Source organism: Arvicanthis niloticus, chromosome 14 (assembly GCF_011762505.2).
Source record: "Arvicanthis niloticus isolate mArvNil1 chromosome 14, mArvNil1.pat.X, whole genome shotgun sequence".
NCBI lineage: Eukaryota > Metazoa > Chordata > Mammalia > Rodentia > Muridae > Arvicanthis > Arvicanthis niloticus.
The window spans coordinates 12,728,730-12,740,868 of NC_047671.1; the positions used below are offsets into that span (position 1 = coordinate 12,728,730).

A 12,139-nucleotide genomic window follows, 5' to 3' on the forward strand; every position below is an offset into this window, starting at 1 on the left:
AGCTAGAGCCAAAGCGGCTCTGCCATGGACGGTAAGCTGGTGAAATGCCATCTTCAGGCCATCCATTTAGCTAATGATCCGCCTTGCTAAAGCGGCACTTAAAAACGTATTTGTCATCTGAACCTGGAGGATAGCTTGCCTTTTAAGAGCTTCCTGTGCGCCTGGCACAGCTGCATCTTCAATGTGAAGTGTACCATTGAGATCTACCAAAACAGCTTTTAACACACGGCGCGCTGCCATCCTTCATTCCCTAGGAGAGAACAAATGAAATTAAAAATACAGTTTAACAAACAATGGACAATTAAAAACTGGTAAGCAATCAAAAATACCACTCACTTCCAGATATTGTTTAGCATTAAGCTGCTTCTCTTTTAGAAAAAAATAATATTTAAAAAAAAATCAAAACCCAACAGTTAAGGCATGAAACTTTTATAATGCTTAGGTTTTTATATATTTTCTTTTTAATCGAGTTAAAACTTGGAAAGAAAGTGTTTGAATGAGAAGCTATGGCTTATTTTCAGGTTTCTCAGAGTAACCGGTGAGTAACGCGGGTTTTAAGTATGAGAATGATGAATACATACAGGAGCACTGCATCAGAAAGGTCTTCCAGCCTCGGCTGTGGACAATTAAAACACTCTAATTGCCACTGCTATGTTCTCAGCTGGTATGTGTGGCCAAGTAGCTGCCTGTATTCACAGGTAACCTATAAATTCCTATAAATAACTTACAAGTTGAGGGGAAAATCAAGTTGTATTGTAAAAACAAGGTCTCTCTCTCTCTCTCTCTCTCTCTCTCTCTCTCTCTCTCGTGTGTGTGTGTGTGTGTGTGTGTGTGTGTGTGTGTACTTCATGCACACAAGGCAGGCATGCTAAGCTGCACCTCTAGGTCCATGCTGCAAATTGTAAAGATCATATCCTCACTTTCTAACGTGTGCAACTTTACTTTGCAAATTTTCCCCTCAAGCACTTGTTAAATACTTCTCTGTTTAAATTATTTGACAAGGTCTTGTCTACAATTAGTCCAGTCTAACCTTGAATTCATAATCCTCCTGCCTCCTAAGAGCTGGGGTTACAGTCCTGTGCTACCATATCTGACTTCTTTAATCTTTATTGTGAGTTGTAACACACGAGGATAAATTTGGTTTATAGATCATTAGTAACGGGGGCTTAAAATATAGATGCTTAAGAAAAGGAATGAGATTTAATTGAGACTTAGGGTTTATTTTGTTTTGAGACAGGGTCTCACTATGTAGCCCTATCTGACCTGAGCACTCTGTAGCCCAGGCTGGCTCTAGTATTACAACAGTCCTGCCTGACCTGAGCACTCTGTAGCCCAGGTTGGCTCTAGTATTACAACAGCCCTGCTTCTGTATCCCAAGGCCTGCATTATATGCATTTGCCACCATGCTTGGTGATTTATAGGTTTTTTTTTTTTCTTTTTTTAAGTTAGGGAATTAATTTATTAGTCACCTTTTCCATTTGTTTCTTATCTTTACAAGGTGTCTTAGGGTTACTACTGCAACATGACCAAAGACACTTGGGGAGGAAAGGGTTTATTCAGCTTACACTCCCACAGCACAGTTTATCAGTAAAGGAAGTCAGGAGAGGAACTCTCACAGGGCAGGATCCTAGAGACAGGAGCTGATGCAGGCCGTGGAGGGAGCTCTTTGTTCTGGGGAGCCTTCGGATTCAGAAATGTCCTTTCCAACAGTCTCCTCAACCACCACCGTTTGACCCCAGACTATCACGTGGGACACTGTGTCATATGTCACCTCAAGGCTGAGAGACGGGCAACACAGAGTCTAAACCTAACCGTCAGTCACCTGGGGTGCCTGCTACCAAAATTTTCCAAAACACCTTTGTTCTATGGCCTGGCTTCAATAAATGGCCACCAGAGAGCATTCTGAATGTCTTAATGTTAATATCCTCCATGATCTTAAAATTCCTGCTGATACATGAGCAAATGGTCTGAACTGCCTTCTGCCCAGGTTTGTTGGGAACTACACTCTCCTCCCTCCTCTGTGGCCAATATTCTAAGGTTCAGGTCCTACGAGTAAGGATGATCATTCCAGCAGACCCCTTACCTCCAAGGACTCAGATCGCAAACTGGAATCCTCCTCCCTTGAGCAAGCCCTGCCTTTCCCTGACTTCTTCCTCTCCAAACCAGGCTGCTAATCTAATCCTCCTTAGGTATGCACGGAACACTTGTCTGTGAATTTGATTCTAAATTTCAGAGCCTGATTCAGCCTGCTATGTCCTTCACATGGCCCTGGCTCTTGCAACACCCCCTCCCCTCTTCCTTTCAGTTTGCCTGAGGTCCAGGAAAGCTCCAGCTGCCCTCCTCCTCCTGGTAATCCCCCCTTTTCCTCACCTATTGGGCAAGGCCACACTCATTCCCATGACAGATCCGCCTACTCTGCATAGTGCAGCCTGGCCTGGCAGGGAGCCCTCAAGGCTCAGTACTGAGCACACCAGCCTTTCCTACACTCTTGTCCCTCCAAACCTACAGCTTCCTTTCCTTAAGCCTATGGCTGGGCCACAGCAACCATTCTCCCCTCCCCCCAAGATCTGCCCCCCTCTGCAGTCCTGGGTCCCTAAACTTGTTTCAACTGCACCAACAGTCCCACCTCCTCACTGAATTGGCTCCAAAAAAGCCCCTCCTTTCAGCCAAATGCACTCCCCTTCCCCTTTCTTAAAGCTAAATTCTACACTGGTGATAACCAAATAAGCTACAATACAATTTATGATTCTGTGATAACAGTTTCTGCAGCCAAGGTCCTAAAAGCAAAAAACGGCCATTTTTTTTTCTCAAGGTCATTAACCCTTTCCTGTCCTAACAACTGAAGTTTAAACATATTCAAGCACTGTTAAACATAATTAAAACATACAATTATCAATTACCTCATAATCATACTCTTCAGTATGTTCATAACTATACTTATAATTACACAAGTAAGATTTATTCAGCTTCCTATAGTTTCAAAGTCAAAACAATAACTAAATAGCCAAAAACCAAATGTTTGTCTATTTATACTTTAAACAAATGGTCCTCAAACACTTCAAAGACATACAGAATATGGTATTTAAAATGTTTAATAAAAAGGCTCTTTGTAATAGAGACACACAGGCTCCTGACAGCACCTTTGATCTCCAAAGATGGGCACAGAAGAGCCTCCACCTAAAGCTTGCTTTAAATGTGACAACGATAGATTCTGGGCTATAAACTGCCCTTTGCTTTGACTGCTGACAGCATACTGTCCAAACTGGCAAGCAAGACACTGGGAAGTTGACCGACAAGCTTTGCCTAGACAAAGCAGGTCAGTCCTTCTTTACAATTCTGCTTCACAAAAATGTCTGGCAGATTTTCTGGGCCTGATGGCCAAAATGGATGTCCACTGCCCACAGAAGAACCCTGGATGACTGACTATCCAGGTAGCCCAGTGTCTGTGTCATTTTTAAGACTTGGAAGCTGTTTGCTCAGTTAAAATTTATCCTTCTAGGGTCTCTGATGGGTTTGAAGATCAATTTAAGGACAAAAACCACGCTTCAGCTGCCTTCTCAGTCCTCTTCATGTGTAAAAATCAGGCCTCAAGCCTCACTCTCCTAGAGCTGCCACTACTAGGTCTAGACACAATTTACCTTGTTACTAAAACAAACAAACAAACAAATCAATATAACTCTTTGCTATTCCTTTATCTAAAGAAGCTTGCTTTGCAATGGCTATGCCCAATGGTCAGCCACCTGTGTCTAGTGGTAAATAGCTAGATAAAAGGAGGTAAGGTCTTTTATATAAAAAAGAGGTAAGACCTTTAGGTAAGGTCTGAGGATATGAAAGCTTCTAAGAAAATGTTTGAGGGTCTGGGAAGGTGTTTTGAGGTTGGTAAATGAAGTCATGAAGGTTGGAGGATATGAAAAAAAAACTTAGTTGGTGACAGGAAAGCAATATAAAGTATATATGAGAAATGAAAAATGCTTCAGATTCTTCCCTTGCTATGTCACTGTTGTATTAAGACCTCAAAGTTCAGGGCTTTAATATTAATCAGATTTTAATTGTTTTCCAAACCTCTACTATGATACAAAGATATGACTCTATTGCCTTTTCCATAATATGGGTTTCAGTACAGATTACAAACAATGATAATGCTGGCATGTTTAAAATGTATTTCTTCTTCTTTTTTTAAATCTTAGTAAGATTCTCATAAGTTTCAATGGCCTTATAAAACTAGAGGGCCCTTAACCTCTTCATGACTGATAAGTGTGACACCTGTTCAGGGAGAAAAGTGAGTCTGGCATGGTGGAGACCCAGATCAAGTCACTCCACCACTACAACCAGGCCACATCTCCATTTCATGCTTTTTAACAGTCTTAACTCTCCACATGGCTAGCTGTTCTTAGGGCTTTCTCCTAGCATCTTGCCCTCTCCTCTTCCTCCAGGAGTACAATTTCCCAGTAACAGTCAACCAAATGCTCCTACACCCATACCTCCTGATGACCAGGATCCCACCTACTCCCATGCTCTCACCCCATGCTGCCCCTCTTCAGAAGTAGCGAGATCTGAATTGGCACCCCTATACCCAAAGAGGTCAGGATGTTAGGCTGGAACCCTGGCTCATCCCTTGCATAAGCTAGAAAATTCTCCAGCCCCTAACCTTGTCTGCAGAGAAAACTCCCGTCTGTTTTGAGAAAACTCAGGGCTAACAAGTCATCACTCCTCATCACTGTGTTTTTGTTAACCCACCCAAGAGTGTCCACTCAGGGGCTCAGTTCTTGACCATGTATGAACATCATTCCAGGTCCTAGTTGGCATGCCATCACTCTTCGCCTAAGCTCTATAAAACCCCTTGCTTTAGTCTGGATGCGTGACTGCATTGGCCTCTACCTATGAAATCAGTGAAACCACCCTAGAGCTGCCTCCTAACAAACCTGCCTTTATCTTTAATCTGGTCTAATCTGGCCTATATCTGTGTCACTGAGGAAGAGAAAATGCCTATCAGTGTGTACACTTAGCAATTTCCCTATTATAATAGATGTATGTAGGTTACTATAGGTAGGTCTAGACATTCATTTTTACTACTGTATTCTATTATATAAATGCACTATAATTATGTTCTCATAAGCATAAATAATTGTAGTTTTACAATTTTATTACACCACAAAGCACACCTATCCACAAATTTGCATGTTTCCTTGTGGACACCTATAAGCACGTCTGTGGGGTCTTGCTGGGTCTGAAGGTGTACAGTCAGCCTACCCTTATAAAATATTGTCAAGTTGCAATCATGGTCATTTTATAAACTCAGCATAAAACTCTGAACAAGAATTTGTTGGGAAAAATGCTGGGTGTGGCAGCCCAGGCCTATTATACTAGCTCCATAGTTCAACAGCATCCTCAGTTAGCTATTGAATTTGAGGCCAGCCTGGGCTACATGACAACCATAGCCCCATCCCACCAACCCTAAAAAAGGGAAAAATGCATTCTGCTTGTCTTTGCCAAATATCTACTGGGAAAGAGTGCAGAGACCAACAAATAAAAAGATATTAAGAGCTGTAGAGATGGCTCAGTAAAGACTGTTCTTGCACAGAACAGGGTTCAGTTCCCAACATCCACAGGGCAGTAACTGCCTGTTCTAAGTAACTCCAGTTCCAAGGGGGTGACATTTTCTTCTGACCTTCTTGGCTCCTGCCTGCACACAGATACACTCAGCCATACATGCACATAATTAAAAAGAAAGCTGCAGTCAATCAAGTCTCACATGAAAAATCCTTCCTTTTATGAGTGTTCTTGATATTCTATGGTGATCCTTTGTGACCTTTAAGATGAAGATGTGTTGTGTATGCCTGGGAGGCTGCAGCAGGATCGCAGTAAGAGGCCAGTCTGGGCTGCATATCAACATCATGGTCTACGTGATCTATTTAGCAAAACTTTGTCCCATAACTAAAAGGAACAGAAGACTAGAAAAACATCATCAGAAAGAACAGTACTGTTAAATAACTGTCCAGCTAGTGCCAGGGAATAATCATAAAACTACTGCTGTTAATCCCTCCAGAAGCACCCGAAGGTGTAACGTTAATTTAAAAGCCTACATTAAAAAAAAATCACTGCCATAGAACATACCTTACTTTTTTGGAGCTTCACACATGTGAGAGGAAAGGAGACAGAAGTTAGATGTTCCAGTCAAACTTTAAATCTCACTTCGTCAGACAGCCCTATGAAGCCTTGGTCAGATCTGTCAGGTTCCCTATTCTCTTTACAATTCCTGTTAGCTGAACCATAAACCAGTATTTGACAAAAGGAAAACCCGGTATCCACGGACTTGGTCCTAAGAGCCCCTAGAGGTGCCAAAGCTCCAAAGTCCTTTTTCTAAAGCAGTACAGTACTTATGTACGGCCATCCCCTTCCTAGTAGATGACTGGAGTCATCTTTCTTTCTTTCTTTCTTTCTTTCTTTTTTTTTTTTTTTTGGTTTTTCGAGACAGGGTTTTTCTGTGTAGCCCTGGCTGTTCTGGAACTCACTCTGTAGAACAGGCTGGCCTCGAACTCAGAAATCCGCCTGCCTCTGCCTCCCAAGTGCTGGGATTAAAGGCGTGCACCACCACTGCCCAGCTGGAGTCGTCTTTCAATACAGTACTTAAAACAATGAAACAGTACTTTAAAAAATGAACTTAAAACAATACAGTACTTAAAACATCCTGTGCACGGTTGTCATACTGAATCCTTTAGGGAATAATGACAAGAACTTCATCTTGTTTAGCATAAACAAACTTTTATTTCTCCTTTAGAATATTTCTTACCCTCGTTCCCTCTCTCCCCTTTTCCTTCCTTTCTGGCATTTTTACTCGTGAATCTGTCTCCTGAGTGATGGAATTGCTGGTGCCTACCACTGCATCTGGCTTTTTTGGAGTAGTTCTGATCTGTGGTTGATTGGATGTATGGAGACATGAAGGGCTAAATTAGAACCTAGATAAAATATTAAGGCTTAGAAAGACTTATATTAATATTACTTAATATTAATATTAAGGCCTAGGTAACTGTTACCTGTCTAACCTGCCATTGTAAGGAAACTTTGTAATGCCAAGATTAACTACATATTGTCATATTCTTGGAAACCAATCATGATAGAAGTCAGTAGAACTATTTTGTATAGTTACCCACAATAACTAACCTTGAACCTGAACAAACCACCCAACAGCACTTCCTGCACCTATGTATAAGCTTTTATGGTATATAAGAAACTATTTAGAATAAGATTTCCATTTTGAGTAGTGGTTTAGTAAAGTTTAAGTTCCCAAGACCTCCCTGGGAACTGACATTCTACGTGGCAGAAAGAGACACGTATGTGGATAACTGACATCCTGGTTTAAAAGTTAAGAGATGAATATTAGATAAGGTAAGTCCCCTGCCACAGTTGGATACCCCAGCCAATGGGAACAGGATAAAGGTACAACAAAGACATGTTCCTAAGGAAATCCCCAATCCCTAAATCTTGATTGGTGGAATTAACTTGCACAAATGTTTGTGGATTTTAGGCTTAAAAACCCTGTAGAATCCTCACTCAGTTCCAGATTCTGGACCATGTCTGCAGTTGGCCAGTCCTGGGGTGTATGCTTGATAAACGATCCCTGTCTGACTGAGATCAGTGTTCTTGTGGTTTGTGAGGCAATTCTTGGACCCCAACAGTAAATGAGTATTAACATGGAAAGAAATAATAAGGACTTCAAAGGGAGTCCACGGTAATGTTCTAATCTGGAACCAACATTGACCATTACCCCTAGTTTGAACAAATTACACACTAATTTCTCTTGGAAGAGTTATAAACAGCTCAATCTCTGAGGCAGGATGAGGGAGGGGCACAAACCAACCAAACCAACCAACCAAACCAACCAAACCAACCAACCAACCAACCAACCAAACCAACCAACCTACCAACCAAACCAACCAACCAACCAACCAACCAAACCAAGAAAAACCATGGATTGACTTTTAGACCAAGCAGAACTGACCCAAATACTCAGAAGTACAGGTGCCCTCCCAGCCAAAAATCACTGGGGGCAGTTCAGTCTTTACTTGAAAGTTGTCTTTTCTTTGAAACCCTCAAAGTTAAGTACGAACAATGAACAGTGGTATACAATGTGGTGTCCTCCACCTCTTCAACTGGTTTAACTTCACTCCCACACCAGCTCGCTCAGTCTTTGAAGACTTCTGCTTCCCTCAGGGGTGCTGTGTGAAACTGCCCCTATCCCTCCCCATCCTCCTCCACCTCCTTCAGTGCTCAGTCTCAGGTATCACTTCTGGTTAACTTCAACTTTCTCTCAGCGTCTGAGCATCCCCAGTGTAAAGACTCCCACCCTGTCCCACTGCTTGCCTCTCCCACTAAACTGCAGAGCTCTGTAAGTGGAAGAGCCATTGCTTTTTCCTCTGTGGACGCGCTAAAGAGAGCGTCCACTTAAATCAACTAAACTCATCCACTTAGCTCTGGGCTGGGAAGACTTAAAACTAGACTGCAATGGCTTCCACCTCTCGAGGATGGCTTCCGCATTCTGCCCTAACTCGAGTTCCAGTGTCTGGGGAGGCTGGCGTCCACATTATACAGGGCCAGACGGTAGACATGATGACCAGAGTAATCACCCGCCCGGGGAAACTGAGCCCAGACCCCGGGAGAACAGTTCTGCGCGTGCGCAAGCCGCAGAGGGCCGGGCGCCACAAGGACGCGGGGAGGCCAGGCGGGTGAAGCGCGATTCTCTAGGCAAGTGCAGGCCTTTCCCCAACCCGCTCCACAGCAGATGCCGCCTCCGGCAGGAGCGCGGCCGCCATTCCCAAGCCCTCCGCCTCTTGGTTGCGCGAGCGGATCCTCACCCTCGCAGCCCCGCTGTCCTCTGGAAAGGCCCGCGCGCCTCCGAGCACACCTCCCGACCCGGATGCAGTCCTGACGCGCCGGAAGTCCCGCCCAGCGTCCCAGCGCAGTCCCGGGTTTCCGATGGGCCACAGGAGATGTGGATGCTTCTGCCTTGGATCAGTATAGAACCGCATACCGTAGCACCATTGCTCAAACGTTGCCTCCTCCCTCCTTCGCTTCCCTATTTCTTGTCATTTTCAGAGGCCTTCATAGTCCTTTAACACCCTATGCCCCAATTTTGTTACTTAAACAGCGTTGGCATTTACATCTGGGTCCTTTTAACTTCAGGCAACAACATCGTCCCAACAGCTTTCCTAGACTTTTTTTTTTTTTTTTTCCCATGATTGCTCCCACGGGCCTTACCCGTGTTTAGATGGGGAAGATCTTGGTCTACTTGCCTCAGCCTTCCTTCCTTACCATCCTTTTCTGCACGTTAATAGTCACTGCTTGTCTGCTTTTGATCGAAATACATTTCGTGTAGGCATAGGCTTCCTTATATGTACACTGTGTGTGAGGGTTAATTTTCTTTCGTTCTTTCTTTCTTTCTTTTTTTTTTTCGAGACAGGGTTTCTCTGTATAGCCTTGTCTGTCCTGGAACTCACTCTGTAGACCAGGCTGGCCTCGAACTCAGAAATCCGCCTGCCTTTGCCTCCCAAGTGCTGGGATTAAAGGTGTGCGCCACCACTGCCCAGCGAGGGTTAATTTTCATTGTCAACTTGACTATGTTTGAAATCACCTAATGACACACCTTTGGATATGCTTGTGGAGGTGCTTCCAGAATTTGCCCTAGGGAAGGACCCATCCTTAATGTGGGCTTAATGTACCATCGTATGGACCAAGGTCCTAGGCTGACAAAGGGGTTCGGGAGAAGCCAGATGAGTGTCGATATTCATCTCTGCTTCTTGTGGATGAATATGATCAGCAGCCTCATGTTTCTGCTGCCATGCTTTTCCCCCACTATGATGGACCATATCCTTAAACCATAAGCCAAAATTAATCCATTTTAAGTTATTTTTGTCACAGCAGTGAGAGTACACTTGAAAATGAGTTAACTTTCTGGAGCAGTGTGACAGGACAGAATAGTTTACATGCTTGGAACCTCTTGTGTGAGATCGCTGCTGACTCTGACCAAGAAACCATAGCTATTAGAGTACCATCTAACAGTCTCTACCCAGCGTTGCAGTCTGCAGTGTTACTGAGACAGAAGAGGGAGACCAGACCCACCTCTCCTTGAGGCATAGGGCAGATAGGTGGTGTTAACGCACTTTTCAGATCTGTTAAGATCACTTTGTGTATTAACGTTTTTACTGTAGGCATTGCTCTACAATCAGAGAAGACACTGTAGAACAGGCTGCTGGCACATTCAACCTTGTGGCCCTGCTGCTTTGAGCAAAAAGACTGAAACAGCCACCCTGACTTCTCTATGCCTGCATTCGTCATCCAGGACACTCCACAGAGACTGTAGTGGCTTGAATGACAATACAACAAGCTCACGTTTGCATGCTTAGTTATCAGTTGGTGAACTGTTTGGAAGGGGTTAGTTGTGTCCTTGTTGGGGGAAGTGTATCACTGCTGGATGGGTTCTGAGGTTCCAAAAGCTGCCTGGCCCTGTTTTGTCTTTTGTCATCTGGAGATCAGGATGTAAAACTCTCACATACTGCTCCAGCACCAAGTGTGGCACCATTATGTGCTACCATAATCATGATGGTTAAGTCTGATCCTCTGAAACTGTAAGCAAGCACCCAATTAAATGCTTTTTTAAAAATGAGTTGTCTTGGTCATGGTCTCGTCACAGCAGTAAAACAGTGACTAGGACCTGTGTCTTTAGATGATATCTCTGATAGCTATTCTTGGTTGTCAAGTTGACTATAACTGGAACTAACTAAAACCCTCACTTGGGGACACCTATGAGGAATTTCTTTTTATTGCCCTCTCCACCCCCCCCCCCCTTTTTTTTGAGACAGGGTTTCTGTGTGCACTCCTGGCTGTCCTAGAACTGAAGACCATAATGACGGAATTGTTTTCCCAATTAAATCATTCGAAGTGGGAAGACCTACCTTTAATCTGGGCCATACCTTCTGCTATAGAAAGGACATGGAAGAAGAAAGCTTGTACTCTCTACATGCTTGCCCTCGCCCTGCTAGCAATTCCATTCCTTCACTGGCATCAGAGCCCATTTCTTCTGTATTCTAGCATATACTGAAGACTGGCTATCCACCCTTGTGGACTGAACAACTACTGGACTCTTGGACTGTTCATTGGTAGACAGCCATTGTAAACCACTCTAATAAATCATATACATGTGTGTGTGTTCATCCTATCAGTTTAGTTCCTGTAGAGAACCCTAATACTACTACACCCCATTACTGCCGAATACCCTACAGTCTGAAGGTGCAACCTAAGGCAGGTCTAGATCAAACAGTTTGTATCAGGCATTTTGTTAACAAGCCTCATACAATAAGTTTCAGACTTGAACACTATTCCAAATTAAATTAACAGAAAGGTGTTTTTATTTCTTACATGGGCAATGAGGTAGGAACAAAATATACTGTATGACCCAGTCTGTAGAAACAGGAATACCCTGAATTGACTGCATTTTAAAGATTTGATTTGAGGCTCAAACTTGGATATAATCATCTTCGACAATTTAAGAAAATTAAATGAGGTGTGAGTCACCAAGACTAGTCTGTTAGTTCTGAGGCCCGAGGAACATCCTAGAACCAAGTTCCTCACAGGGGCCAAGGATTTGAGGACATTTTCTTGGTCCAGCTGACAGCTCGTAAGTCCAAATGAAAGATCCACTTTCTCCAATTGAGACATTATCAGGAGATCTCCAATACCTGTTCCAGTTAGAAGTAACTTAAAAGTTATTCAAGGATCCTCTTGATTTATGTCAACAATTCAGTTAATTTAATGAAGAACCAAAGATTATGAATATTAACATTCATTACATTTCTACTCAGCAATTTTATAGTAAAGAACAAAACAGAGATCAACAAATTCATAATGCCAGGTCTATACAAAAGCATAAATCAGAATTTAAAGTGGAAAGTCAATTTTATTTATAAAAGTTTTCTATACAAAAAGATGCCATCCCACCCCTTTAAATTACTGTAACTGAAACATTTCACACAATATTTGCATGGTTTAAATCTACCTATATAAAACTGAACAACAGTATTATGGGATGAGCAAAGAACCCCACAGAGTTGGCCTAAGACATTAACAAAGACATAAGACAGACAAA

The 12,139-nt window shown here is 43.0% G+C and overlaps 1 protein-coding gene and 1 long non-coding RNA gene across 3 annotated transcripts in view; one reads left to right on the forward strand and one right to left on the reverse strand.

Annotated features, from left to right (window-relative positions):
• Positions 1-8,958, reverse strand: part of Hdhd2 (haloacid dehalogenase like hydrolase domain containing 2) — a 31,702-nt gene extending 22,744 nt beyond the window's left edge. For both annotated transcript variants that reach the window (XM_034518154.2, XM_076912437.1), the window contains exons 1-2: positions 8,853-8,958; positions 140-250 (exon numbers count right to left, since the gene is read on the reverse strand). In XM_034518154.2, coding sequence (XP_034374045.1) covers positions 140-240 — 101 coding nt within the window. In that variant the 5' untranslated portion in view covers positions 241-250; positions 8,853-8,958. The remainder of the gene's footprint in view (positions 1-139; positions 251-8,852) is intronic.
• On the forward strand, positions 8,873-10,660 carry LOC143434264 (uncharacterized). The gene is made up of 2 exons (XR_013103608.1): positions 8,873-9,012; positions 10,206-10,660. It is a non-coding gene; the product is annotated as an uncharacterized LOC143434264 (long non-coding RNA).
• Positions 10,661-12,139: the final 1,479 nt, after the last annotated feature.